Raw genomic sequence first — 24,389 nt, forward strand, 5'->3', positions numbered from 1 at the left:
AGACTCCTGGGAGATAGGAGGATTTGAGGTCGGGGGTCAGGGCTCAGGGCTGTGACTGCTCTGGGGACAGGGGTCAGCCCTGTGACTGCTCTGGACACGAGAGTCATGGGTCAGCCCTGTGACTGCTTTGGGGACAGGGATCATGGATGAGGGCTGTGACTGCTCTAGGGTCAGGGCTTAGGGCTCAGGGCTTAGGCTGTGATTGCTCTAGGTATAGGGGTCGTGGGTCAGGACTGTGACTACTCTGGGGTCAGAGGTCATGGATGCGGGCTCTGACTGCTCTGGGGCTGCAGGCTCTAGGAAGTGGCTTTACTGCCCCCACTCTGGCTGTAATGTGTCTTGCTCATGAGTGAAGTGGGGTTCCCTTTGGCTGAACACTTTCCTGAGCAGTGGCTGCAGCTCTGCTTCCCTGCTGTTGGTTTCACCTTCTCCCTCAAGAGCTGCCATGTCTTTCCAGGGCATTTTTGAGATCACCTGGGGTGTGAACCCGTGTGTGGAAGGCCTCTCTCTGTGAAGGCCTCTCTCTCTCTAACCCTAACCCTTCCTCTCTTCCTCCCCCATCTCTCCTCTCTCTATAACTGCCTTTCCGATCAGAACAACAGCAGCTTGCTTTTAGGGTCAGCGTTGTTTCACTTCAGATTAAGACCATCACCAGAGACACTGGCATCCCATAAGAACACACAGTCGCAGCTGCTCCATTGTGTCCATTTCCTTGCTAATGTGCCTGGAAAGGCAGCAGAGATGGTCCGAATACTTAGGGCCTTCCCCAAGTACCCCCACTGGACTGGCAGTCATGGGAAACCCAAATAGGGTATGCTGAGAATATGTATGCTCCTGGACGCATCAGCACCCGTGTCCTGCGTCGCCCCACTGTGTGTGTGCTCCTGGACGCATAGGCACCCGTGTCCTGCGTCGCCCCACTGTGTGTGTGCTCCTGGACGCATAGGCACCCGTGTCCTGCGTCGCCCCACTGTGTGTGTGCTCCTGGAAGCATCGGCACCCGTGTCCTGCGTCGCCCCACTGTGTGTGTGCTCCTGGACGCATCAGCACCCGTGTCCTGCGTCGCCCCACTGTGTGTGTGCTCCTGGACGCATAGGCACCCGTGTCCTGCGTCGCCCCACTGTGTGTGTGCTCCTGGACGCATAGGCACCCGTGTCCTGCGTCGCCCCACTGTGTGTGTGCTCCTGGACACATCGACATCCATGAGCACCTGTTTCATCTCAGTGTAATACAGAAGCAATTGTATTAACTTTATTTAACTTTATGAAAGATTTATTTTTTTTTATTGCAAAGTCAGATATACAAAAGAGGAGAGACAGAAAGGAAGATCTTCCGTCCAGTGACTCCCCCGCGAGTGACCAGGACGGCCAGAGGCACACCCACCCAAAGCCAGCAGCTAGGAGCTCTTCTGGGTCTCCCACGTGGGTGCAGGGTCCCAAGGCTTTGGGCCGTCCTCGACTGCTTTCCCAGGCCACAAGCAGAGGGCTGGATGGGAAGCAGGGCTGCCGGGATTGGAACCAGTGCCCATGTGGGATCCCAGTGCATGCAAGGCGAGGATTTTAGCTGCTAGGCACTGTGCTGGGCCCCTAACTTTAAACATCAAGGTGGAAGTTGAGTCACAGCCTCATTTTCAGGAAGCAGCGTTTTCTGACTGAGTGTCCGCCCAGCATGCCTGTTCTGTTTCTGCCCCGTGTTGAAAAGTTGTTTGCAGAGCTGTTTGTTGGTCTGCTTCCGTAAAGAGGCTCTCCTTGGCAGAGAGCTAAGAGAGGCCAGCCCCAGACTGGCATGTAGACTGCGTGATGACTGCCTGTACTCTGCCTTTTCCAGCCCGTTGCCTCAGTTTGCCAGGCCAGAATGAGCCAGGCTTAACCTTGGCTGCCGATGCCCAATCCCACTCCTGTATCCCTCTGCTGAGGCCAGCTCCCAAGCTCTTGGCTGCCTCCATCAGTTTGGGGATGTGGGAGATCCCTAGTTTTGCTAAAAAGAGAGTTTATATTTTTTGTTGTTTATTTTCTTTATGCTTTTGAACAATTCTAGCAAAAGGTCAAGGAAATGACATTTGCCACCATCTTGTGTACAGGAACATCTGGGTTCTCAGGATCTTCACACCCACTCCCAGATCCCCCTCCCCCACCTAGGGTCTTCACACCCACTGCCTGGACAGCCGCTCCCCCACCTAGGGTCTTCACACCCACTCCCTGGCAGCCCCACCCCCACCTCAGGGTCTTCACACCCACTCCACCTCAGGGTCTTCATACCCACTCCCTGGATGATCCCACCCCCACCTCAGGGTCTTCACACCCACTCCCTGGCAGTCCCTCCCCCACCTCAGGGTCTTCACACCCACTCCCCAGACAGCCCCTTCCTCCTGTGGCAAGGACCCCTGGGTTCTCAACTCCCCCTCCAAGAGCAACTTCAGTTCAATTTCCCTCTAGCTGTTCTCCATTTGGTGTGTCAGGCCTTTTGGTAAGATTTGATTTCTGGAAGCCATCTTTTCAATTTATCCTTTTTTATTTTTTGTTTTTATTCCTTTTTAAAAAATCTCTTCCTATAAATATGAGAATCTCTTTTATTTTTATTATTTGAAAGCCGGAGGCACAGAGACTCTTCTCCCACTGACACCCTGTAAATGTCTGCAAAAGCCAGAGTGGGCCAGGCTGAAGCCTGAGGTCTGCAGTCCGTCTGGTCTCCCACATGAGGAGCAGGGCCTGCCTGAGCCACCACTGCTGTCTTCCCAGATGCATTGGCAGGGTGGACTGCAAGTGGAACAGTGGGACAGGATGCAGCCGGAAGCAGGAACTCCATCACAGTCGTGCTGGCTCCTAGGAAGGGGGACGCTGGCTCAGGTGCCCGCTCCTGGACTGGGAAACAACAGAAACACCCCTGAGATGCAGGGGACTCACTCCTAGGAAGGGGTCACTGGGAAGTGAGGCACCAGGGCAGCTGAGCCTAGGCTGAGGAGAGGCACTCGGCAGGGCCCCTGACTCCACAGGGGCTGGGCTGCTTTCTGCACAGCAACGAAAGAGTAAAAGCTGCTGAGTGGGGGCAGCAGGGGGCAGAGCAGGGTGGGTGGACAGCCCAGCCAGAACTGGCCAGGCCTGGCCTGGAGCTGGCAGCTTGTTTCCTAGGGTGTTGGAGGTAGATGCGTGCAAGGGGTCTTGTGCCTCTGGACTGCTGCCTGAACCTCAGTTGTTCCTGTGTGTGCTGGGCCACAGCCTCAGGGCAGGGAGTGGCCCAAGAGCTCTCACTGTGGTTCCACTGTAAGGTAGAATATTCTAGAAGGACCTCAGCGCTGATCTCATTCTGACAGAGGGAAGTCTCAGTCGAGATGTGGGCAGCAGTGACTTGGTGGAGAGCTGTGCGTGGGCCCAGGACAGAGCAGCAAGACCTGCCCACGGCCCTGCACACAAAGGATAAAGAGGCTGTTGTGGGCCTCTGTCCAGGCGGTGTCTTGTGGCCGCTGTGCCTGTGGGTTCCCAGCAATGTGCCTGCGTCAGCATGGGAGGACTTGGCCCAGTATCCTTCTCTTAGTTCTCTCTGCAGCTGCAGGCACCCGCCTGGGTTGCCTTGCACCTAGGCAAATGCCACGCTGCCAACAGGCATTTTCGGCCTGGTTTATGCCAAATCTGTGTTAACTGAACTAGTAATGCCAGCATGGTTGTCTATTGTTTGTGGTGAGATTGGCAGCAATTCAGAAACGTTGAACTATCAAAACCACTTGAGCAAGACCCTCGGAGCATGCCCCACATTGGGGACGTGGGGTGGGTGGGAGACTGGGTGGGGCTTCTCCCTTAATATCCCCCTTTACCTCAGATGCATGAAGGAACCAATGTGGAAATAATAGTCTTACCTACTTTCCTGTAGCCCTTGAACATTTTTACCCTAATTAACTATGTAAAGATTGTCAAAAATATAATTTAAAAAATGGAAAAAGTTTTAAAGAGAGAGAGAGGGAGAGAGACAGGTGGCTAGAACAGCCAGAAGTTAGCCAATGCAAAGCCGGGAGCCTATTCTAGGTCTCCCACTAGGATGCGGGAGCCAGGGGTTTGAGCTGCCCTTCGCTCTTTTCCAGGCCATAAGCCAGAGAGCTTGATGGGAAGTGGAGCCGTCGGGACATGGACTGGCATCCATATGGGAAGCTGGCACCATAGGCAGAGGCTTAGTCTATTGCACCACCATACCTAGCACAGGCTAATCATTTGCCTGCAGTGCCAGCGTCCTGTATGGATGCTGGTCCAAGTCTGCTTATACAGCCCCTTGCTTATGGCCTGGGATGGCTGTGGAGGATGGCTCTAATCCTCATCTTGTATCCACTGTGAGAGACGGGCAGGAGGCTCCTGGCTCCGGTTTTCAAACTGGCTCAGCTCCAGTCATTGTGGCCATTGGGAATGATCTCTGTGTGTCTCTCTCTGTAACTCTGCCTCATAAATAAAATTAAATATTTTTTAAAGATTTATTTATTTTTATTGGAAAGGCAAATATACAGAGAGGAGGAGAGACAGAAAGGAAGATCTTCTGTCAGATGATTCACTCCCCAAGTGGCTGGGCCGGTGCTGTGCCGATCCAAAGCCAGGAGCAAGGAGCTTTTCCAGGTCTCCCACGCAGGTGCAGGGTCCCAAAGCCTTGGGCCGTCCTCGACTGCTTTCCCAGGCCACAAGCAGGGAGCTGGATGGGAATTGGACCTGCCGAGATTAGAACCAGCGCCCATATGGGATCCCGCCGCATTCAAGGCGAGGACCTTAACCACTATGCTATCACACTGGGTCCTGTTTGTTTTATTTTAAAGATATGTGAAGGATGCTAGTGGGAACATGTGCCCAGACCCTAAAAGATACTGCACCCTGTACAGTGGGGAAGGGCTGCAGATTGCCTGGTGAGGAATCTGGTGACATGTCGGAGTGGGGGCCACTGAGGGTATGTTTGGCAGGCAAGGGGTGACTTTGGGGGCTTCCACAAACCAGGCCGCTGCACTGTCAGGTAGGTGAGGAGCAGAGACAGAGTGGTTTAGAGAGGAGAAACCAGAGATCATGTCTGAGTCAGGCCAAGGCACCAACACACGTAGGAGACCTGGGCTGACCTGAGTAGCATTGTCCTCTGCCCGTCAGCACCCATGAAAGCTGGGGCTAGAGACATGCCTGTCTGGGCTAGGCTCCCGTACCCACCCGTGAGTGTGGGCTAGGCTGCCGTACCCACCTGTGAGTGTGGGCTAGGCTGCGGTTCCCACCCGTGAGTGTGGGCTAGGCTGCGGTTCCCACCCGTGAGTGTGGGCTAGGCTGCGGTTCCCACCCGTGAGTGTGGGCTAGGCTGCGGTTCCCACCCGTGAGTGTGGGCTAGGCTGCGGTACCCAACCATGAGTGTGGGCTAGGCTACGGTTCCCACCCGTGAGTGTGGGCTAGGCTGCAGTACCCAACCGTGAGTGTTGGGGCAGGGTGTAGGCCATGTCAGGCTTGGCTGCAGCACTGAGCAGAATGTGGAATGATCAGGTCTGAGGGCAGATTCTGTAGGGAATTTGTGGGCTCACCTCTGTGAGACTACAGAACCTGCTGGTTTACACAGGAGCTGGTGTTAATGGCAGGCCAGGCTGGATTGCAGAACTCATACACTTGGAAAGCTGGGGCTGGGAGGAAGCTGGATTGGGTCAGGATGCAACACCTACCAGCATGAGCTAAGACGAGGAGGCCATGCCAGGCTGTGCTGAAGCACCTACAAGCACATGTAAAATCTGGTCTGGCAATGGATCCAGGAGGGGGATAACGGAACTCCCCTAGGCTGTAGCACCCACTGGTGAGCATGAGAGCCAAAGCTGAAAGCAGGTCAGGCTGGATCAATCCATATTACTGGCATGATTAAGATCCAAAATGGGGGCCTGGCGGCGTGGCCTAGCAGCTAAAGTCCTCACCTTGAATGCGCCGGGATCCCATATGGACGCTGGTTCTAATCCCAGCAGCTCCATTTCCCATCCAGCTCGCTGCTTGTGGCCTGGGAAAGCAGTCGAGGACGGCCCAAAGCATTGGGACCCTGCACTCACATGGGAAACCTAGAAGAAGTTCCTAGCTCCTGGCTTTGGATCAGTGCAGCTCCTGCCGTTGTGGTCACTTGGGGAGAGAATTATCTGACAGAAGATCTTCCTTTCTGTCTCTCCTCCTCTCTGTATATCTGATTTTGCAATAAAAATAAATAAATCTTAAAAAAAACCAGGATGGGGTGTAGGCCAGGCCAGGTTTGGGCTTCAACACCTGCCTGTTTCACTTGAGAGCTGGAAGTAGGATAGGGTACTGCACCAGCCATCAGGAGCTGGGACTGGGGGAGGAGGGTAGGCTGGGCTGAACCAGGCTGCAGCACCTGCTGGCAAATGCCAAAACTGGGGATGAGCCATCTCAGACTGGCCTGCTGCACCTGCCGGTATGGCAAGCCCCAGGGCTGGGAGGAGGCCTGGGAGGAGAACTCTGGGAACTCCTGCTAGGCCGCTATTCCACTGCTGAAGGTGGTCTCCCCAGATGGTGTCCTCACCTCTGTCCAGCCTCTCTGTGTATAGTGTCACATACAGAATGCTGCAAATGCTTTGTCAGCCATACTGTTTCACTGGCATCTAGAGGAAGCACAGGAGGCAATATGTGAGGGAACACAGTGTGTGAGGTGTGAGTGTGTACAGGGCACAGTGTGAGGTGTGAGTGTGTACAGGGCACAGTGTGAGGTGTGAGTGTGTACAGGGCACAGTGTGATGTGTGGGTGTGTACAGGGCACTGTGTGATGTGTGAGTGTGTACAGGGCACAGTGTGAGATGTGAGTGTACACAGGGCACAGTGTGAGGTGTGAGTGTGTACAGGGCACGGTGTGAGGTGTGAGTGTGTACAGGGCACAGTGTGAGGTATGAGTGTGTACAGGGCACAGTGTGAGGTGTGAGTGTGTACAGGGCACAGTGTGAGGTGTGAGTGTGTACAGGGCACAGTGTGAGATGTGAGTGTACACAGGGCACAGTGTGAGGTGTGAGTGTGTACAGGGCACAGTGTGAGGTATGAGTGTGCACAGGGCACAGTGTGAGGTGTGAGTGTGCGCAGGGCACAGTGTGAGGTGTGAGTGTGTACAGGGCACAGTGTGAGGTGTGAGTGTGTACAGGGCACAGTGTGAGGTGTGAGTGTGTACAGGACACAGTTGTGATGTGTGAGTGTGTACAGGGCACAGTTGTGAGGTGTGAGTGTACAGGGCACAGTGTGAGTGTGCACAGGGCACAGTGTGAGGTATGAGTGTGTACAGGACACAGTGTGAGGTGTGAGTGTGTACAGGGCACAGTTGTGAGGTGTGAGTGTACAGGGCACAGTGTGAGTGTGCACAGGGCACAGTGTGAGGTATGAGTGTGTACAGGACACAGTGTGAGGTGTGAGTGTGTACAGGGCACAGTTGTGAGGTGTGAGTGTACAGGGCACAGTGTGAGTGTGTACAGGGCACAGTGTGAGGTATGAGTGTGTACAGGACACAGTTGTGATGTGTGAGTGTGCACAGGGCACAGTGTGAGGTGTGAGTGTGCGCAGGGCACAGTGTGAGGTGTGAGTGTGTACAGGACACAGTTGTGATGTGTGAGTGTGTACAGGGCACAGTTGTGAGGTGTGAGTGTACAGGGCACAGTGTGAGTGTGCACAGGGCACAGTGTGAGGTTGAGTGTGCACAGGGCACAGCGTGTGACTTCCGATTCCTTCATGTCCCTCCTCATCTCTACATGTCTCTGCATCCAGCCCCCAGGAAGTTACTTCTTGATTGCCTGGTCCCAGCTCCTCTCTTGTTAACCTTTTGAGCTATGTTTTTAGAGCTGTAGATTTTCAGCCCAGCAGAGTAATTCAAGCAAATAGGTCCTTTCCAGGTCCTGACATTTGGCACTGGTTCGTGTCCCAGCTGTTCCACTATGTTTGTTTGTTTGTCTGTTTGTTTTTTTAATTGGAAGTCAGATACACAGAGAGAAGGAAAGACCTCCTGCCCATTGGTTCACTCCCCAATGTTCGTGATGGCCAGAACTGAGCCAATCCGAAGTCAGGAGCCAGGAGCCACTCCCAGGTCTCCCATGCAGGTGCAGAGTCCCAAGGCTTTGGGTCTTCCTCGACTGCATTCTCAGGCCACAAGCAGGGAGCTGGATGGGAAGTGGAGCTGGCGGGATTAGAACCGGCGCCCATATGGGATCCCCATCACCTGCAAGGTGAGGATCTACCAGGCCATCATGCCAGCCCTAAATAAAGTAATAATAATAATGTTAATAATAATAATTTTAAAAATATTTATGTATCTTTTTTGCAAAGTCAGGTATACAGAGAGGAGCAGAGACAGAGAGAAAGATCTTCCGTCCATTGATTCACTCCCCAAGCGACTGCAACGGCCAGTGCTAGGAGCCAGGAGCTTCCTTCAAGTCTCCCTCTCGGATGCACGGTCCCAAGGCTCTGGGCTGTCCTCAGTTGCTTTCCCAGGCCACAAGCAGGGAGCTGGATGGGAAGTGAAGCTGCTGGGATTTGAACCAGCAAGGACTTTAGCCACTAGGCCACCATGCCGGACCTTAAATTTTTTTTTTTCCTCTTAAACTACATTTATTTCATTTTATGACACAGTTTCTTAGGCTCTGGGATTCCCCCAGCCCCTCCCCAAGCCCACACCCCATATTGAATTCCTCCATATTGTTACAATAGTACAGATCATAAGCAGTCATGATTCCTTCATTGTGGGCATGGACCATGAACGGAGTCTAACATCTTACTGTCCAGATAAATTCAACAGTTTCATTGGGAGACCATCCCTAGTCTAAAAGTAGGGCTGGCAGAATACCTTCCCTTCCGATGAGAAGCCCCTGCACAATTTCAACAACAATTTACAACATCATGAAATTAATTGACATGGTAGTGATGACCAGTATGTTAGAAAATGCAAGTTCTTAACCACATTGTCGTAACTGCTTCATTGATATCTCAATTATAGTTTGTATACAACCGGCAGCTATATACCTTAAAATAGTTATATGGTACTATTCAGCTGTCTCATGTCTATTTTCATTTATATATTTAGCAGCTTTAAGTATTCAAGTATGATTTCTACTGAACTACACACAATTTGGGATAGTCCAAACAGGTGTATACCGCTAACAAGCCATATGTTGACGATTGAGGAGCAGAACAGTTTTAAGAGGGGTTCAATACCTTAGTGAGGAGTAACTAATCTTTGTGTCCTACCTAGTTAGGTATATGGGAGTCCAAACTGTTTCCTGTCTGTTTTAATCTTTCCTCATTCGTCTCTGTTTATCTGATCTAATTTTGGGGGCTTCCAGAGTGACCCTGATGGTCATTGCAAGAGAGGGTGGGGAGCCAAAGTTGGAATTGAGTTAGGACTGGAGAAAGCTCCCCTCCCGTGTCTGGAAGGAAGTTTACTGTTCTGTTTCTGAGGACTGCTCAGGGCTCCTGGCTGTTGTTCTGATGACATTAGATCCTGTGAGGAAGGATCTGGGCTTCTTCCATCCCGTGTGGGAGATTCAATAGGGAATGGATGACCTCAGAGTTCTTGGCCTACGAGGGCACTCCAATTCCCCGTGGTCTCCTTGGCTGTTGGGATATAGTCCTTGGCGCACATACTGGTAGTCCTTGGTGAGGATCCGGGAGTCTTCAGGGTTGAGATACAAGCCTCCTCCTGTCCTCCTGCTCCACTCCTGCTCTGTGCATATGACCTCCTGTCAAGAGGCTGTCAGGGTGACTCTTGGAACACTGTATGCCTTTATAGTTTTTGCTAATGTGTAATGCAAATTCTAGTCTGCTGTCTGTAAGTTACCTGTTACAATCTTGATAGGTTATATTTAACATCTTCCTCACATGCTCTAAGAAGGTGGAAGATTTCTCTGCTCTCCCAACCCATTTTGGAATAACATAGGATAGTAAAAGCGTATCAGGCTTTTCAGTTATTTGTAGATTACAGGCAATTTGCCTTTCATTGATTGGTCTGTTGGCCTTCCAGACTGGTGTGTGCTTCTAACTTTTGGCAAGCATTTGGGGAGCGAACCAGTCAACAGAAGATGTGTGAGTGTGTGACTGACTCCTGTCTCTGGTGTTCTGCCTTCCATATAAATAAATATTAAATAAATGTTGCTTTTAGAGATCTGTCTGAACTGGAAGCCTTGTTCCCATACTGAGCTGTGCTTCTGGGATGGACCTGAGTGCAGCAGGTTGCTGGCGGCATGGGTCCAGACCGCGTACTTCATATGATCAGGAGTTCCAGCAGAGGCTTGCTGGGTTCAGGAGGGCACGCTGCCTTTGCAGAAATTTGTAGATGGCCTCCGTGTAGGTCACACTTGTCCACAGCCGCCCTGCACCGTGCCGAGCTCGGGGTGCACACACTTCCAGTGTTGCACCAGTTCTGTGGTGGCATCTCAGCCTCTGAGTTTTATCTTAGAGGGCTTTCACACCTACTGAAAGGCCAGATGGATGTCTGGGCTTCCTGCGGGGGCTTACCCAGAACAGCCCTTGTAGCTTGCCCGTCATGCTCTCTGGAGTCCTTCACCATGCAGTCAGTTGGCATCTTCCCTGAGAGACTGGTAGGGCCTGGCCTCCTGCAGACACTGCCAAGCAAAGGTGATGTTCTCACCCTCCGTCGGGGGCTTGTCTTGGAGTGTGAAAACTCACCTCTCTTTAATAAGGATAAAAGGCAGAGTGATGGAGAACTGGAAAGAGACATCTTCCATCATCGATTCATTCATAAAAGTCAGGTGCCAGGGGCTGCACCCAGGTCTCTCCCATGGGTGCAGGGGCCCAGGCACTTGGGCCTTAGCAGGGAGCTGCTTTGGAAGTGGAGCAGCTGGAACTCAGATGGTACCAGCATCACAAACTGCCCCACCCACACACCAGAACACTGTTCTAGTCCACTCTCCTCTCATTCACCCGAGTGCTGCCAGATGATCCATTGGCTGAGTGTCTGGGAACCAGGGACCAAGAGAGCAGTCCTCTCAGGAGCTGTCACAGCTGTCTGATGTTGGCTGAAGTAGCCTGGAGTCTAAAAGTACAGGCAACATGAGTGAAAAGACACTCAGAATACTTAGCTGAGCCCTGTCTGGTATTGCTTGCTAGCTTTTTAAATTTAACATGTATTTACTTGTTGTGAAAGAGTTACAGAGAAAGAAAGAACTTCCATTGCTGTCCCACTCCTTAGATGTTTGCAGGGGCCAGGGTTGGGCCAGGCCCACTTGGGCCACCATCCGCTCCTTTCCCAGGCCATTGACAGGCAGTTGGATCAGAAATGCAACTGCTAGAACTCGAGCCAGGGCCCATAAGGGATGCTGACCATACAGATGGAGGCTTTGTTCACTGTGGCACGGTGCCAGCTCCTCCCAAGAGTTTCATTTCCTTGTTGCAGAGTTTCTGAGTCCTAGCAGAAGGAAGGCGAGATGGAGCAGGGCTGTGCGGGAGGAAGCACTCTTGCTGCCGTGTTCATGAATGTGCCTTCTCTCCCCTCTCCTACAGCCCAGGAACAACGGCCAGACCTTGCTGACCCTCGTGTGGAGGCGCCTGAATCTGACCGAGTGTGACTACTTTGGGCTGGAGTTTCAGAGTGCCCAAGGCTGCTGGGTAGGTGGTTGTGGTGTTTGGACAGCTGTGGAGTGTGAGTGTCCAAATCACCCACCCAAATGGCCTGTCTGTACCTGGACTTCTCCCACCCCAACCCACATTGTCCATCAGCACATAGCCAAACAGACCCTGTTCTGCTGTGTTGTAAGAATGGCCTTGAGTCTCGTGGTCTCCTAACAGTGGTGTGGGAGTAAGCTGACTTTACAGAGGTGGCTGGGTGGCCTTCCACACCAGGGCAGTGTCTGCCAGAAGACACGGGTCGCCTGTGGTGGGGGCCCTTTCTGTTGCCACCGCTGCATGCTGCATGGCCAGCCAACGTCCGAGAGGAGGTGACCTCTCTCGCTGCCATGCGTTTTGCGGTCTTCGTGGCCTTGCTGATGGAACATGCTACTCACTGGACTGTCCCCATCCATTCCTGCACAGGTCTGGCTGGAACCCATGAAACCCTTCGGCCGGCAAGTGCCCAGTAAGTCCTCTGCTCGGCCCTCTCGCACGCTGCTCCCGGAGAGAGCCTGGTTTGGGAGGGTTTGTTGGTCTAAGCTATAGTATGAGGGTGCTCAGAGTATCCCCAGGTGCTTACCTCAGATCTGTGGGCAGCAGGATTTGCTGTCTGGAAACAGCCGAGTTTCTGACCAACATAGAAAAGCCTGTGGGAGTGTCCAAGTCAGGAGGTGTCGCGCCCACGTTTCTTATCGTCCGGCGATAAGAGGCAGACGCGAGTGAAGTCTTCTGCGGTAATCTTTATTGCGCGCACGAAGATGAGGAGGGAAGGCTCCGACCCCGGCAGGCTGTCTGCTCCTGGCCCCGCCTCCGCCGATGATAGGTCGGCGTCATGATTACGCAGGGTCCTGGGCGACTGGATTCGTCAGTCCCAGTGTTCATGCGCCGGCCACGCCTCAGCTCACTGTGCATGCGCTAGGCGCCTGCGCAGTACCACGAAAGCTACGTCACCAGGAACCAAGGTGTGGCTTTTCCGGCCGGCGCCATTTTGGGTACGGCATGTAGCCAGTACATGCAGATGCAGCTGGCAACAAGGAGGGAGAAGTTTCCTCTTTTAATTAGCATTTTAATAGTTAAATAGTTATCATTGCTCTGTATTCATAAAAGCAATTGTAATCGTGAGTGTGATTATTAAATTTGGGAAATTAAAGTGTATAGTAATGTTCACTAGTTGTCCAGGTGAGTAATTTTGCAAGGTTAAGTCACCACTTCGAATCACCTGCACCGTTTTGGGTGCAAGTCACCCCGCTGAGCCCAGCCCGCCCAGAGGCCTGCTTCTGTTCTGGCTGCAGAAAAGCTCTCGTTTTTTGTTGCTGTTGTTTTGTTTTGTTTTGTTTTTGGTTGGAAACTGTTCCAATTAGCACCTCAGTGATGTTAACATTTTTTTTCACTAAAGTATAGAAAGGTTTTAGAAATAATGCAGATTTTCACTACTACTAATAATATAAATACCCTAACTTTTTATTGGTCACTTTTAATCCTAAAATATAAACCAAAGGGCCGGCCTTGCAGTACAATAGGTTAAGTCACCGCCTGCAATGCCAGCACCCAAGGGTGAGGGTTTCTATCCCGGCTGCTCCACTTCCAGCTTGCTGCCTGTGCACCTGGGAAAGCAGCCGAGGACGGCCCTGGCACATGGGCCCCTGCAGACCTGCAAGCAGCTTCTAGTCTCCACCTGACCCAGCCCTGGCTGTAAGCCATCGGGAGAGAACCAGAATCTCTCTTTTCTTTTCTTTTTCTTTCTCAGCTTTTCAAACAAGCCCTTAAAAGTACACTCTAAGCAGACATGTATTTCAGAATCCTGACGTCTCCGTTTCCCGAGGCTTCTCTGCTTCATGCAGATCCATCTTCCTCCTAGCTGTCCCCATGTGGCCAACATCGGAGGTGCCTGCTTAGCATCCCCCTCCCTCAGATCTGTGGCAGTACGCAGCTCCAGCCTCTGCGGCCCGGTTACTCAGTGAGAACAGGTTGGCCTTCTTTGTGAAGTTTACCATTCTTCTCATAGGACCAAGGACCACAGTGCTTCGCCTGGCTGTAAAATTTTTCCCTCCTGATCCTGGTCAATTGCAGGAAGAATACACAAGGTAAAGGCGCTGGGAGCTGCTGTCCAGGGGCTGATGGCCACAACATACAGCTATGGAAGGGTTGGCTGCAGGGCTACGTCTGTGGCACCATGTGTAAAGCTGCCACCTGTGGCGCCAGCACCCCATGTGGGTGTCGGTTCTGATCTAGCTCCCTGCTAATGCACTGGGAGACAGCCCATCTGCTGAAGCCCCCGCACCCACATGGGGGACCTGGCTCAAGTGCCTGGCTCCTGACTTCCACCAGGCCCAGCCCTGGCTTGTTGCAGTCATCTGAGAAGTCAGCCAGTGAATCAAAGATTTCTCTCTGTGCATGTGGGAGTGTGTCCTCGTCTCTCTGTAATAAATAAATCTTTAAAAATAAAAAGATGAGACCAGCAGTGTGGCACAGCGGTAAAGCTTCTGCCTGTGGCATCAGCATCTCATGTGGATGCCAGTTTGAACCCGAGCTGTTCTACTTGTAATACAGCGCCCTGCTGATGCACCTAGCAAGCCAGGAGAGATTGGCCAAGTCCCTGGGCCCCTGCACCCATGGGAGAGACCTGGATGAAGCTCCTGGCTCCTGTTTCTACTTGCCAGCCCAGCCTCAGCTGTTGGCAGCCATCTGGGACTGAGCCAGAGATGAAAGATCTCTCACTCTCTGCCTTTCAAATAAATTAATCTTAAAAGTGGGTGAGCCTGGTGCACACAGCATAGGAGTGGCCTCCTGTGCAGACAGACGAAGTCCTGGTCCTACGTGCTGACAGAGCAGTCGCAGCCACACATGACCTGCAGGGTCCATCACACCTGTTCCGGACCCTGCTGTCCCCACACTGCTGCGTGTCGCTGGCATCTGAGCAGTGACAAGGAGTGCAGAGGCACCAGGTGGTAAGGCTGTGTCCAGGGATGCCTGACCGGTTGGACTTGTGGACGCGTGAGTGTGTCTGGGACTTGCAGTCTTGCAGAAAATGTTGGTGGCCATGAGAGCACTGCGTGCACAGGCCCACATGGCTCAGTGTTCTGGAGTGTGCAGCAGCTGTAATCACTTGCTCAAGAACCCACGTCCCAGCCGCGCTGGAATGTGTGTGGCTCCTGTGTTTGCAACCTCGTAACAAACGCCACTAGTGCTTGTGGTATTTGCCATGCAGTGAAAGGATACATATATTTTTTTTTTTTTAAAGATTTATTTTTATTATTTTTTATTGGAAAGGCGGATATACAGAGAGGAGAGACAGAGAGGAAGATCTTCCATCCGATGATTCACTCCCCAAGTGAGCCGCAACGGGCCGATACTATGCCGATCCGAAGCCAGGAGCCTCTTCCGGGTCTCCCACGCGGGTGCAGGGTCCCAAAGCTTTGGGCCGTCCTCAACTGCTTTCCCAGGCCACAGGCAGGGAGCTGGAAGGGAAGCGGGGCTGCCGGGATTAGAACCGGCGCCCATATGGGATCCCGGGCGTGCAAGGCGAGGACTTAACCACTTGCGCCACCGCGCCGGGCCCAAGGATACATATATTTTGAGATTTATTCTTTAGCTGCACTCAGATCCTAGCTGAGACCATGTGCTATCAGTCTGTTGGACCTCAGAATGACATTGGATCCATCCAGAATTGCAAGTGGCTTCTTTTGTGTAACAGTCCCAGGGGAGTGCACACGGCCATGGCTCTCTCCCTGATGGCCTGGACAAGGGAGCCAGTCGCCCACAGTAGGGACCTCCTGTGTGAGAGGCACCTGTGACTTGGCCCGTGTGTGAGGCCCTGCCTCGTGCGCTGTCAGCTGAGCTGGGGTTGACCTTTGCTTGTTTTGAATCCCCTCTAGGTACTTGTTCGCCCTGCAGCTCAAGAGAGACCTGCTGGAGCAACGTTTGGTCTGTGCCGACACCACCGCAGCCCTCCTCACATCCCATCTTCTGCAGTGTCAGTACCCGGCTGCCAGCACAGCTCAACTGCACGTGGGCAGGGCACCTGCTCAGGGAGGGGCATGCACAGGCCAGCCAGCTACACACACTACTGAGACCTAGGCCTCAGCATGTCTGTGCCCTGAAAGAGGCCTCCCTGGGGCAGTGACAGCCGCCCCAACTGGTTAAGCATCAGGCAGGATGACGGGGTGCTCCCTCAGCATCTCACAGGGAGCAGGGCGTGGTTCAGAAGTGGAGAGGCAGCCATGAAGGGCAGAGCAGGTGCCCGGGGAAAGCACGGAGGATGGCCCTGCCAAGGCCTCGCGCGGCCACTGGCATCGGCACAGACGCAGGCACGCACACTGCTGCTGGACTGCAGGCTGGGCCAGGTCCTCCAGCAGGGTCTCACTGGGGACAGATGGTGTCAGCAGGACACCCAGCAGGAGCCCAGCTGCAGGCCTGTGGTCTTTTTCCAGAATCATCCTCTGTGAACAGCAAATTCCACAAGCCTTGTTGGTGCTCATCAGTAAAAGGGTCTTAAGATTTATTTTATGTACTTGAAAGAATTTCAGAGAGAGGGAGAAGAGACAGAGATCTTGCATCTGCTGGTTCACTCTCCAAAAGGCTGCAGTGGCCGAGGTGAGCCAGGCCTAAGCGGAGAGCCAGGAGCTTTTTGTGAGTCTCTCATGATGGCACAGGGGCCTGAGCACTTAGGCCAGCTTCTGCTTTCCCAGCTCATTAGCAGGAAGCTGAATCAGAAGTGGAACAGCTAGGATTTAAAGTGTCACCCATATGGGATGACAGCATTGCAGGCAGAGGTTTTAGCCTGATATGCCACAGCACCAGAACCAGCAAAAGTTTTTAGTACTCTTTTTCCATATGGCTCAAGGTGCCTTCCTCGTGTGTGCTGTGGAGCTGTTGATTGATTGTGGTGCAGTTAGATAGCTCAAGTGGCCCTGAGGGGGATGTTGTGGCTCCTGGCAACTGTCATTGCCCCCTTGGAAGCTGCGCCAAAGCCATGGCCACTCAACACAAAGTTCCAGACTGGTCCTTTCCTGCACAAGCTCAGGAGGGCCTACCTTCCCGACCACACATGTGCTCGGGAGACCCCAGTGCCTTGTGGCAGGCTTGTGCAGTGGCTCCAAGCAGGGACCACTTTGTACGGTGCCTGAGATTGCTTCAGAATGAAAAGTAAGGAGTACGTTGCCCAAGATAAACACTGGGCTTTACTGGTGATCTTAAAACATTTGTAGCTTCACATGAAACCGGATAGCAGTGTGAGGGCTGGTGCTGTGGCACGGCGGTGAAGCTGCCACTGCGAGGCGGAACCTACATGTGTGGCTCCGAGTCCCAGCTGCTCCAGTTCCAGGCTTGCTCTTGTTCACAGCCTGGGAAAGCAGCAAGAAAGGGCCCACATGCTTGAGCCCCTGCACCCACATGGGAGACCCGGAAGAAGCTCTTGGCTCCTGGCTTTGGACTGGCTTGTGCCAAGCTCTTGTGGCCAACTGAGGAATGAACCAGGAGATGGAAAGTCAGTCTCTCTCTCTGTGCCTCTTTCTATAATTCTGCGTTTCAAATTATATATATGTATATATATACATATATATATATGTTTTAAATTTTGAGTAGAAAAAAATGATTGAAAATACATTATCCTAAAACAAGTGAAACACATTGCTGTGGTCCTGGCTGCTGTGAACAACTGCATGGAAGGTGTGAGTCACAGGAATAGTCCGTCCACACGCTGCACTGGCGCCAGCATCCCCATGTCTGCAGTCCCTGTCACAGTCACGGCTGTGAGACAGAACAAGGCTACAGCTCTCACACTGGCCTTTAACAGCTTGAAATACTTGGAAAACTGACATACAGAAACAGATTTTAGAAATATCTTACTACACATTAAGGATTTTTTTCCTTTCTTTGTATACATGCATATGTGCAAATGTTTTATAGTTCACATTCAGAATTAGAATGACTGACTCGCATCCTCTTGCTGTAGCTGAAATCGGGGATTATGACGAAATCCTGGACCGGGAGCACCTCAAAGCCAGCGAGTACCTGCCCAGCCAGGGGCGCTGTCTCCACAGGATCCTGGAGCTGCACCAGCAACACGTGTAAGTGACAGCTTGCCCTCACACATCATCTACACAGTGGCAGCTGGGACTACAGGCCCGGCACAGCGGAAGTGTTGTGGAGCTCGCTGCCTGGCAGGAAACTACTGCTGTGTCCCGGGCACGCTGGCCCCTCCAGGAGCGGCCCCCAGTGCAGTGTGGGGTACTGGCCATCCCCTCAGGAGCGGCCCCAGTGCAGTGTGAACACGCTGGCCATCCCCTCAGGAGCGGCCCCAGTGCAGTGTGGACACGCTGGCCATCCCCTCAGGAGCGGCCCCAGTGCAGTGTGGGCACGCTGGCCCCTCCAGGAGCGGCCCCAGTGCAGTGTGGGGTGCTGGCCATCCCCTCAGGAGCGGCCCCAGTGCAGTGTGGGCACGCTGGCCATCTCCTCAGGAGCGGCCCCAGTGCAGTGTGGGCACGCTGGCCATCCCCTCAGGAGCGGCTCCAGTGCAGTGTGGGCACGCTGGCCCCTCCAGGAGCGGCCCCCAGTGCAGTGTGGGCATGCTGGCCATCCCCTCAGGAGCGGCCCCAGTGCACAGTGTGGGGCGCTGGCCATCCCCTCAGGAGCGGCCCCCAGTGTGAGAGTTAGATCAATCTTCCATCCGCTGGTGAATTCCTGTTTGCTGCAACAGTCAGAGCTGAGCCAGTCAGCAGCCAGGTCTTCCATGTAGGTGCAGTGGTTCAAGTACCTGGGCCATCTTCTGCTTTCCCAGGGCATAAGCAGGGAGCTCTTTCAGAAACGGAGCAGCTGGGATTCAAACCAGTGCCCACATGGGTACCAGCATCACAATCAGTGACTACACGTTGCAGCACAGTAGTAGCCCCAGTAACTCTGACTTAGGTCAGTAAATCTTTTAAAAATCCAGAAGTGGGGCCCGGCGCAGTGGCGCAGTGGTTAATGTCCTCGTCTTGCACACCCGGGATCCCATATGGGCACCGGTTCTAATCCCGGCAGCCCCGCTTCCCATCCAGCTCCCTGCCTGTGGCCCGGGAAAGCAGTGGAGGACGGCCCAAAGCTTTGGCACCCTGCACCCGCGTGGGAGACCCAGAAGAGGCTCCTGGCTTCGGGTTGGCATAGCATCGACCGTTGTGCTCACTTGGGGAGTGAATCATCGGATGGAAGATCTTCCTCTCTGTCTCTCCTCTCTGTATATCCGCCTTTCCAATAAAAAAAATAATAATAAAAATAAATCTTTAAAAAAAAAAATCCAGAAGTGTTCAGCTGTGAGCAGGTGGCCTAGTGGATCATGCACGTGGTTCCAGTGGAGTATTTAATTCCCAGTTCCCCTCCTGATTCAGGCTTCCCTCAGGGTGATGGCCAAGTGTTCAGGTACCTGGTGCTCTCCTGGAAAACCTGGGTGGGGTCCCTGGCTCCTAGCCCGGTCCAGGTCACTGTAGGCATCTGGGGAGTGAACCAGTAGGTGCAGTTAAATGTGTGTGTGATTTCCCATCTCTACCCCGTCTCTGTCTGTCACCTCTCTCTCGCTCTTGCTTTCTGTGCTTTTCAGATAAAACCTTTCACTGGTAGCTTTTCAAATAGGCACAGTTCCGAGTGGGAAGTGTGTTTGCCCACCCGAATGTTCCTCTTTGTCGGTGGTGATGTGTGTAGCCTCTTCAGAAAGTGGGTATTAGTGAAAGGATGCCCACATCGTTGCATTGGTCCTTGAGGACTTGGCCCCTCAGGAATTAGAAGCGAAAAGGTGGCAGAAGTTTGTGAGCAGGTCTCGTAGGGAGGGCGCCAGGGTCCTCACACCAGAACCTCACTTGGCGCAGCCCCGCCCTGGGCGGTTTGCCACCAGGGTCATGACTACCTGCATTTCCTGTAACTGAATGGCACATCCTTTATGTGGATAAAGTCAAGTGTCAGCTGTGGTGTCTTTCATTCGACCTTGTGATTTCATCCTATGCAGCTGAAACCTGACTGTGTGCCAGGCTGCTGGGACCCCCAGGGCTGGTGCTTGGTTGGTTGTGCATCATTTGAGTTAGCCAGTCATGTTTAGATATCGATGATTTTCATGACCAAAACCTCCTTTCCTTTTAGGGGCCAGACTCCAGCCGAGTCAGACTTCCAGCTGCTTGAGATCGCCCGGAAGCTGGACCTATACGGCATCAGATTCCACGCGGCCTCTGATAAAGAGGGTGCCAAGATTAACCTGGCTGTCTCCCACATGGGCATCCTTGTGTTCCAGGTAAGCTGGGCAGTGGGAGAGGCAGCCTGGTGCGACATGTTTGTGTCACTCTGTTTTCCTTCTAATAACCATGGGCTTGAATTGGAAGGCAAGGTTAGCACATCTGAGCCACACTTGTACCCAAGTCATTTCCCTACCCGTGTCCAGCAGTGGTGACTATCATTACTGCCTAGGAGCTGACTGCACACTGGGGAAGATGCCCACTGGCCCAGGAATGCTGACTGACCCCAGGTCTGCCCATTCATGCAGGATGCCCACTCACCCCCAAAATGGCTCACTCACTCCGGGCTGGCAGCTGACCCCAGGGCAGCTGTTCATTGTTCTGGGCACGGAGCTATCCCATCACAATCTTCAGTTCTAACTGGCCTCTCGCAGGGACTATGTACTAAGTCTACAAGTGTGAACTTTGCCCTCCTGCTGGTGTGAGATAGAAACTTGGGACAGAATAGACCAGGATCACATGACGGAGGCTGTGACACAGAATACACTGGAGTCACATGATGGAAGCTGTAATGTAGAATAGATTGGAATCACATGATAGAGGCTAGAAACAGAATAGACTAGAATCACATGATGGAATTATAATCCAGGAGTTGGACTTGCTTATGAAAATGCCCCTTGGGTCCCTTGGGTCCTTTTTCCCATGTCAGAGTGACGTGGTCATGTCCCGCCTTGCCACAGTCCAGCTTTGTTTAACTGTATCCATCCCATCAGAGGCAGCTGTTCCCACCAGCACCAGGTCCCGTCCAGCACCAGGTCCCGTCCAGCACCAGGTCTCTGCATGCACTTAAGAGACCTGCACTGAGCTCCCACTCCGGATTAGCCCGGACCGCCTGGCTGTGCACTATCCAGTGAGGGTCTCCCATGCACCACTCTCTCTGTCACCCTCTTCCCCTCCCTCCCCTCTCCCCTTATACTCTACCAAATAAAATATTTTTTAAAAAAAAAGATTTATTTATTTTTATTTTATTGGAAAGGCGGATATACAGAGAGGAGAGACAGAGAGGAAGATCTTCTGTCCGATGATTCACTCCCCAAGTGAGCACAACTGGGTCGATGCTATGCCGATCCGAAGCCAGGAGCCTCTTCTGGGTCTCCCACGCGGGTGCAGGGTGCCAAAGCTTTGGGCCGTCCTCCACTGCTTTCCCGGGCCACAGGCAGGGAGCTGGATGGGAAGCGGGGCTGCCGGGATTAGAACCGGTGCCCATATGGGATCCCGGGTGTGCAAGGCGAGGACCTTAACCACTGCGCCACCGCGCCTGGCCCATAAAATATGTTAAAGGTTGATTGATTTATTTATTTAAAGATTTATTTATTTTTATTACAAAGTCAGATATACAGAGAGGAAGAGAGACAGAGAGGAAGATCTTCCGTCCGATGATTCACTCCCCGAATGAGCACAATGGCTGATGCTATGCCGATCTGAAACCAGGAGCCAGGAACTTCTGGGTCTCCCACGCGGGTGCAGGGTCCCAAAGCCTTGGGCCGTCCTCCACTGCTTTCCCAGGCCACAGGCAGGGAGCTGGATGGGAAGTGGAGCTGCCAGGATTAGAACCGGCGCCCATATGGGATCCCGGCGCATTCAAGGCCATTCCAACTGGCCTCAGTGACCAGAGCTGGACTGATGAAGATGGGAGAACCCATGAGGTTCTGGATCTCCCAGGTGAGGGCAGGCGCACAAGCACTTGGGCCATCTTCTGCTGCTGTCCAGGCCATAAACAGGGAGGTGGAGTGGAAGTGGAGCAATGGAACATGAACCGTTGTCCCTACAGGATAGTTAGCCTGTAACACCATGGCACCAGCCTCATACAATTATATTTTTAAAACACATTTTGAGCCTGGTGCAATAGCCTAGAAGTTGAAGTCCTAGCCTTGCATGCACCAGGCTCCTAGATGGGTGCCAGTTCATGTCCGGGCTACTCCACTTCCCTTCCAGCTCCTGTTTGTGATCTGGGAAAGCAGTCGAGGACAGCCCAAAGCCCTGGGACCCTGCACCCTCATGGGAGACATGGAAGAAGCTCCTGGCTGTTGGCTTTGGATCAGCTCAGCTCTGGCCATTGCAGCCACTTGTGGAGTGAACCAGCAGGTGGGAAATCTTTCTCTCTGTATCTCCTTCTCTCTGTAAATCTGGCTTTCCAATAAAAATAAATAAATCATTAAAAGAACACGTTTCACAGAACCAATTTTTATGTGTATAAGGACCCAGTGTGGTAGTCTAGCTGCAAAAGTCCTCATTTTGCACACATTGGGATCCCATATAAGTGCCAGTTCTAATCCTGGTGGCCCAGCTTCCCATCCAGCTCCCTGCTTGTGGCCTGGGAAAGCAGGAGAAGATGGGCCAAAGCCTTGGGATCCTACACTATGTGAGAAACCCGGAAGAGGCTCTCGGCTCCTGGCTTTGGATTGGCTCAGCTCCAACCCTTGTGGCCACTGGGAGAGTGAACCAACAGACAAAGATCTTCCTCTCAGTCTCTCCTCCTCTTGTATATCTGCTTTTTCAATAAAAATAAATAAATCTTAAAAAAAAAAGAGGGCCTGGCGCGGTGGCGCAGTGGTTAAGGTCCTCGCCTTGCACACCCGGGATCCCATATGGGCACCGGTTCTGTCCCGGCAGCTCCGCTTCCCTTCCAGCTCCCTGCCCGTGGCCCAGGAGAGCGGTTGAGGACAGCCCAAAGCTTTGGGAACCTGCACCCGTGTGGGAGACCCAGAAGAGGCTCCTGGCTTTGGATCAGCATGGTATCGGCCATTGTGCTCACTTGGGGAGTGAATCATCGGACAGAGGATCTTCCTCTCTGTCTCTCTTCTCTGTATATCTGCCTTTCCAATCAAAAAAATAATAAAAAATAAATCTTTTAAAAAAAAAAGAAACAATTTTCAGAGCTTAAGACTGCAGTCTCCTGGTAGGAGCCCCTGTGGGCAGCAGCAGAACAGCCTGCCTAAGTGCTGTGGTCACCAGATGTCCTCATGGCCACGTGGGTCCAGGTGGGAGAAGCATGTCAGGGGCAGGGAGGACCCTGGCCAGGACCAGCCCAGGGGAACTGCAAGCTCATGGCAGCGGATCTACCACCTTCTGTACCGAGATGAAGTGTTGCAATGTGACTGCTGTTGCCAGGCCTGTAAGAGGCCTGCGGGCAAGGGAGCCAGCCTGGGTAGACCCAGACAGGGAGATGATGTTGGATGGGTGGTCCCCAGGGGACACTGTGAAGAGAGCCCCCAGCCCCAACCCCCGTCCTGTTAAGATTCACTGTAGTGCCCCTGTGAGCCGTGCTGAAGGGGTCAGCAACAAACCTGATTGGATGAGCTGGCCTTGGTCCAGGGTCTCCAAAGGCAGACATGAGGCAATGGACAAAGACAATGGCTGTGTGCATCTACAACACCAGCCCCCACGTGGGCTTCACTTCCAGCTTGCTGCTCCACTTGGATCAGCTTCCTGCTCATACACCTGGGGCAGCAGCAGAAGGGGGCCCACATGCTGTAGCCAGTATACCCACATGTGAGACCCAGATGGCTCCTGGCTTTAACCTGTGCCAACCGCAGTTGTTGGCAGTCATTTGGGGGGTGAACCAGTGAGTGAAAGATGGTGCTGTCTCGCTAACTCTCCCTTTCAAATAACAAAATGAAGAGGGGCCAGCATTGTGACGCAACAGGTAAACCTGTTACACCAGCATCCCATAGGGGCACCAGTTTAGGTCCCAACCATTCCACCTTTGATGCAGCTCCCTGCTTATAGCCTGGAAAAGCAGTGGAGGATGGCTCAAGTCCTTGGGTCCTGCACCTACATAGGCAACCTGGAAGAAGCTTCTGCCTCCTGGCTCAGGCCTGGCCCAGCCCTGGCTGTTGCATTCATTTCAGGAGTTAGCCAGCAGATGCAAGATCTGTCTCTCCCTCTTGCTATAGCTCTGCCCTTCAAATAAATAAAATCTTGAAAATAAGTGTGCTTCAAAAGAAATCTTGTTTTAAAGATTTATTTTTATTATTTTTTATTGGAAAGGCGGATATACAGAGAGGAGAGACAGAGAGGAAGATCTTCCGTCCGATGATTCACTCCCCAAGTGAGCGCAACGGTCGATGCTATGCCGATCCGAAGCCAGGAGCCTCTTCCGGGTCTCCCACGCGGGTGCAGGGTCCCAAAGCTTTGGGCCGTCCTCGACTGCTTTCCCAGGCCACAGGCAGGGAGCTGGAAGGGAAGCGGGGCTGCCGGGATTAGAACCGGCGCCCATATGGGATCCCGGGGGTGCAAGGCGAGGACCTTTAACCACTTGCGCCACCGCGCCGGGCCCAAGAAATCTTGTTTTAGAAAGGTGACCCCAATAGCATTCCCTGAAGCCAAGGGTTCTGTCCTTGGCATCGTGGCAATCCAGCACCCAGGGTCACTAGAGTTTTCCAGACAAGTTGAACATACTCCCACATACAGCCCCAAGACTCCTCTGGGTGCATGGGTGGGCTTCAGGAATGCAAAGTGTCAACCCTGATGGAATATTCTGTAATGAGCCATATCGAGGAAGGCCACCTGTTTGTCATTCAGAGGGGGAGTGTTCCACGTCAAATTGTTCTGG

General features: G+C 52.9%; 1 protein-coding gene across 1 annotated transcript in view; it reads left to right on the plus strand.

The window, feature by feature from the left end:
* Positions 1–24,389, plus strand: part of FARP2 (FERM, ARH/RhoGEF and pleckstrin domain protein 2) — a 68,837-nt gene that overhangs the window by 12,159 nt on the left and 32,289 nt on the right. Inside the window, exons 3-8 of the mRNA XM_040972395.1 lie at positions 11,475–11,579; positions 12,003–12,045; positions 13,585–13,663; positions 15,455–15,552; positions 17,533–17,647; positions 19,686–19,833. Of these exons, the coding sequence (XP_040828329.1) occupies positions 11,475–11,579; positions 12,003–12,045; positions 13,585–13,663; positions 15,455–15,552; positions 17,533–17,647; positions 19,686–19,833 (588 nt within the window). The remainder of the gene's footprint in view (positions 1–11,474; positions 11,580–12,002; positions 12,046–13,584; positions 13,664–15,454; positions 15,553–17,532; positions 17,648–19,685; positions 19,834–24,389) is intronic.

Source organism: Ochotona curzoniae, unplaced genomic scaffold, assembly GCF_017591425.1.
Source record: "Ochotona curzoniae isolate NIBS_2020 unplaced genomic scaffold, NIBS_Ocur_1.0 contig_2294, whole genome shotgun sequence".
Lineage (NCBI taxonomy): Eukaryota > Metazoa > Chordata > Mammalia > Lagomorpha > Ochotonidae > Ochotona > Ochotona curzoniae.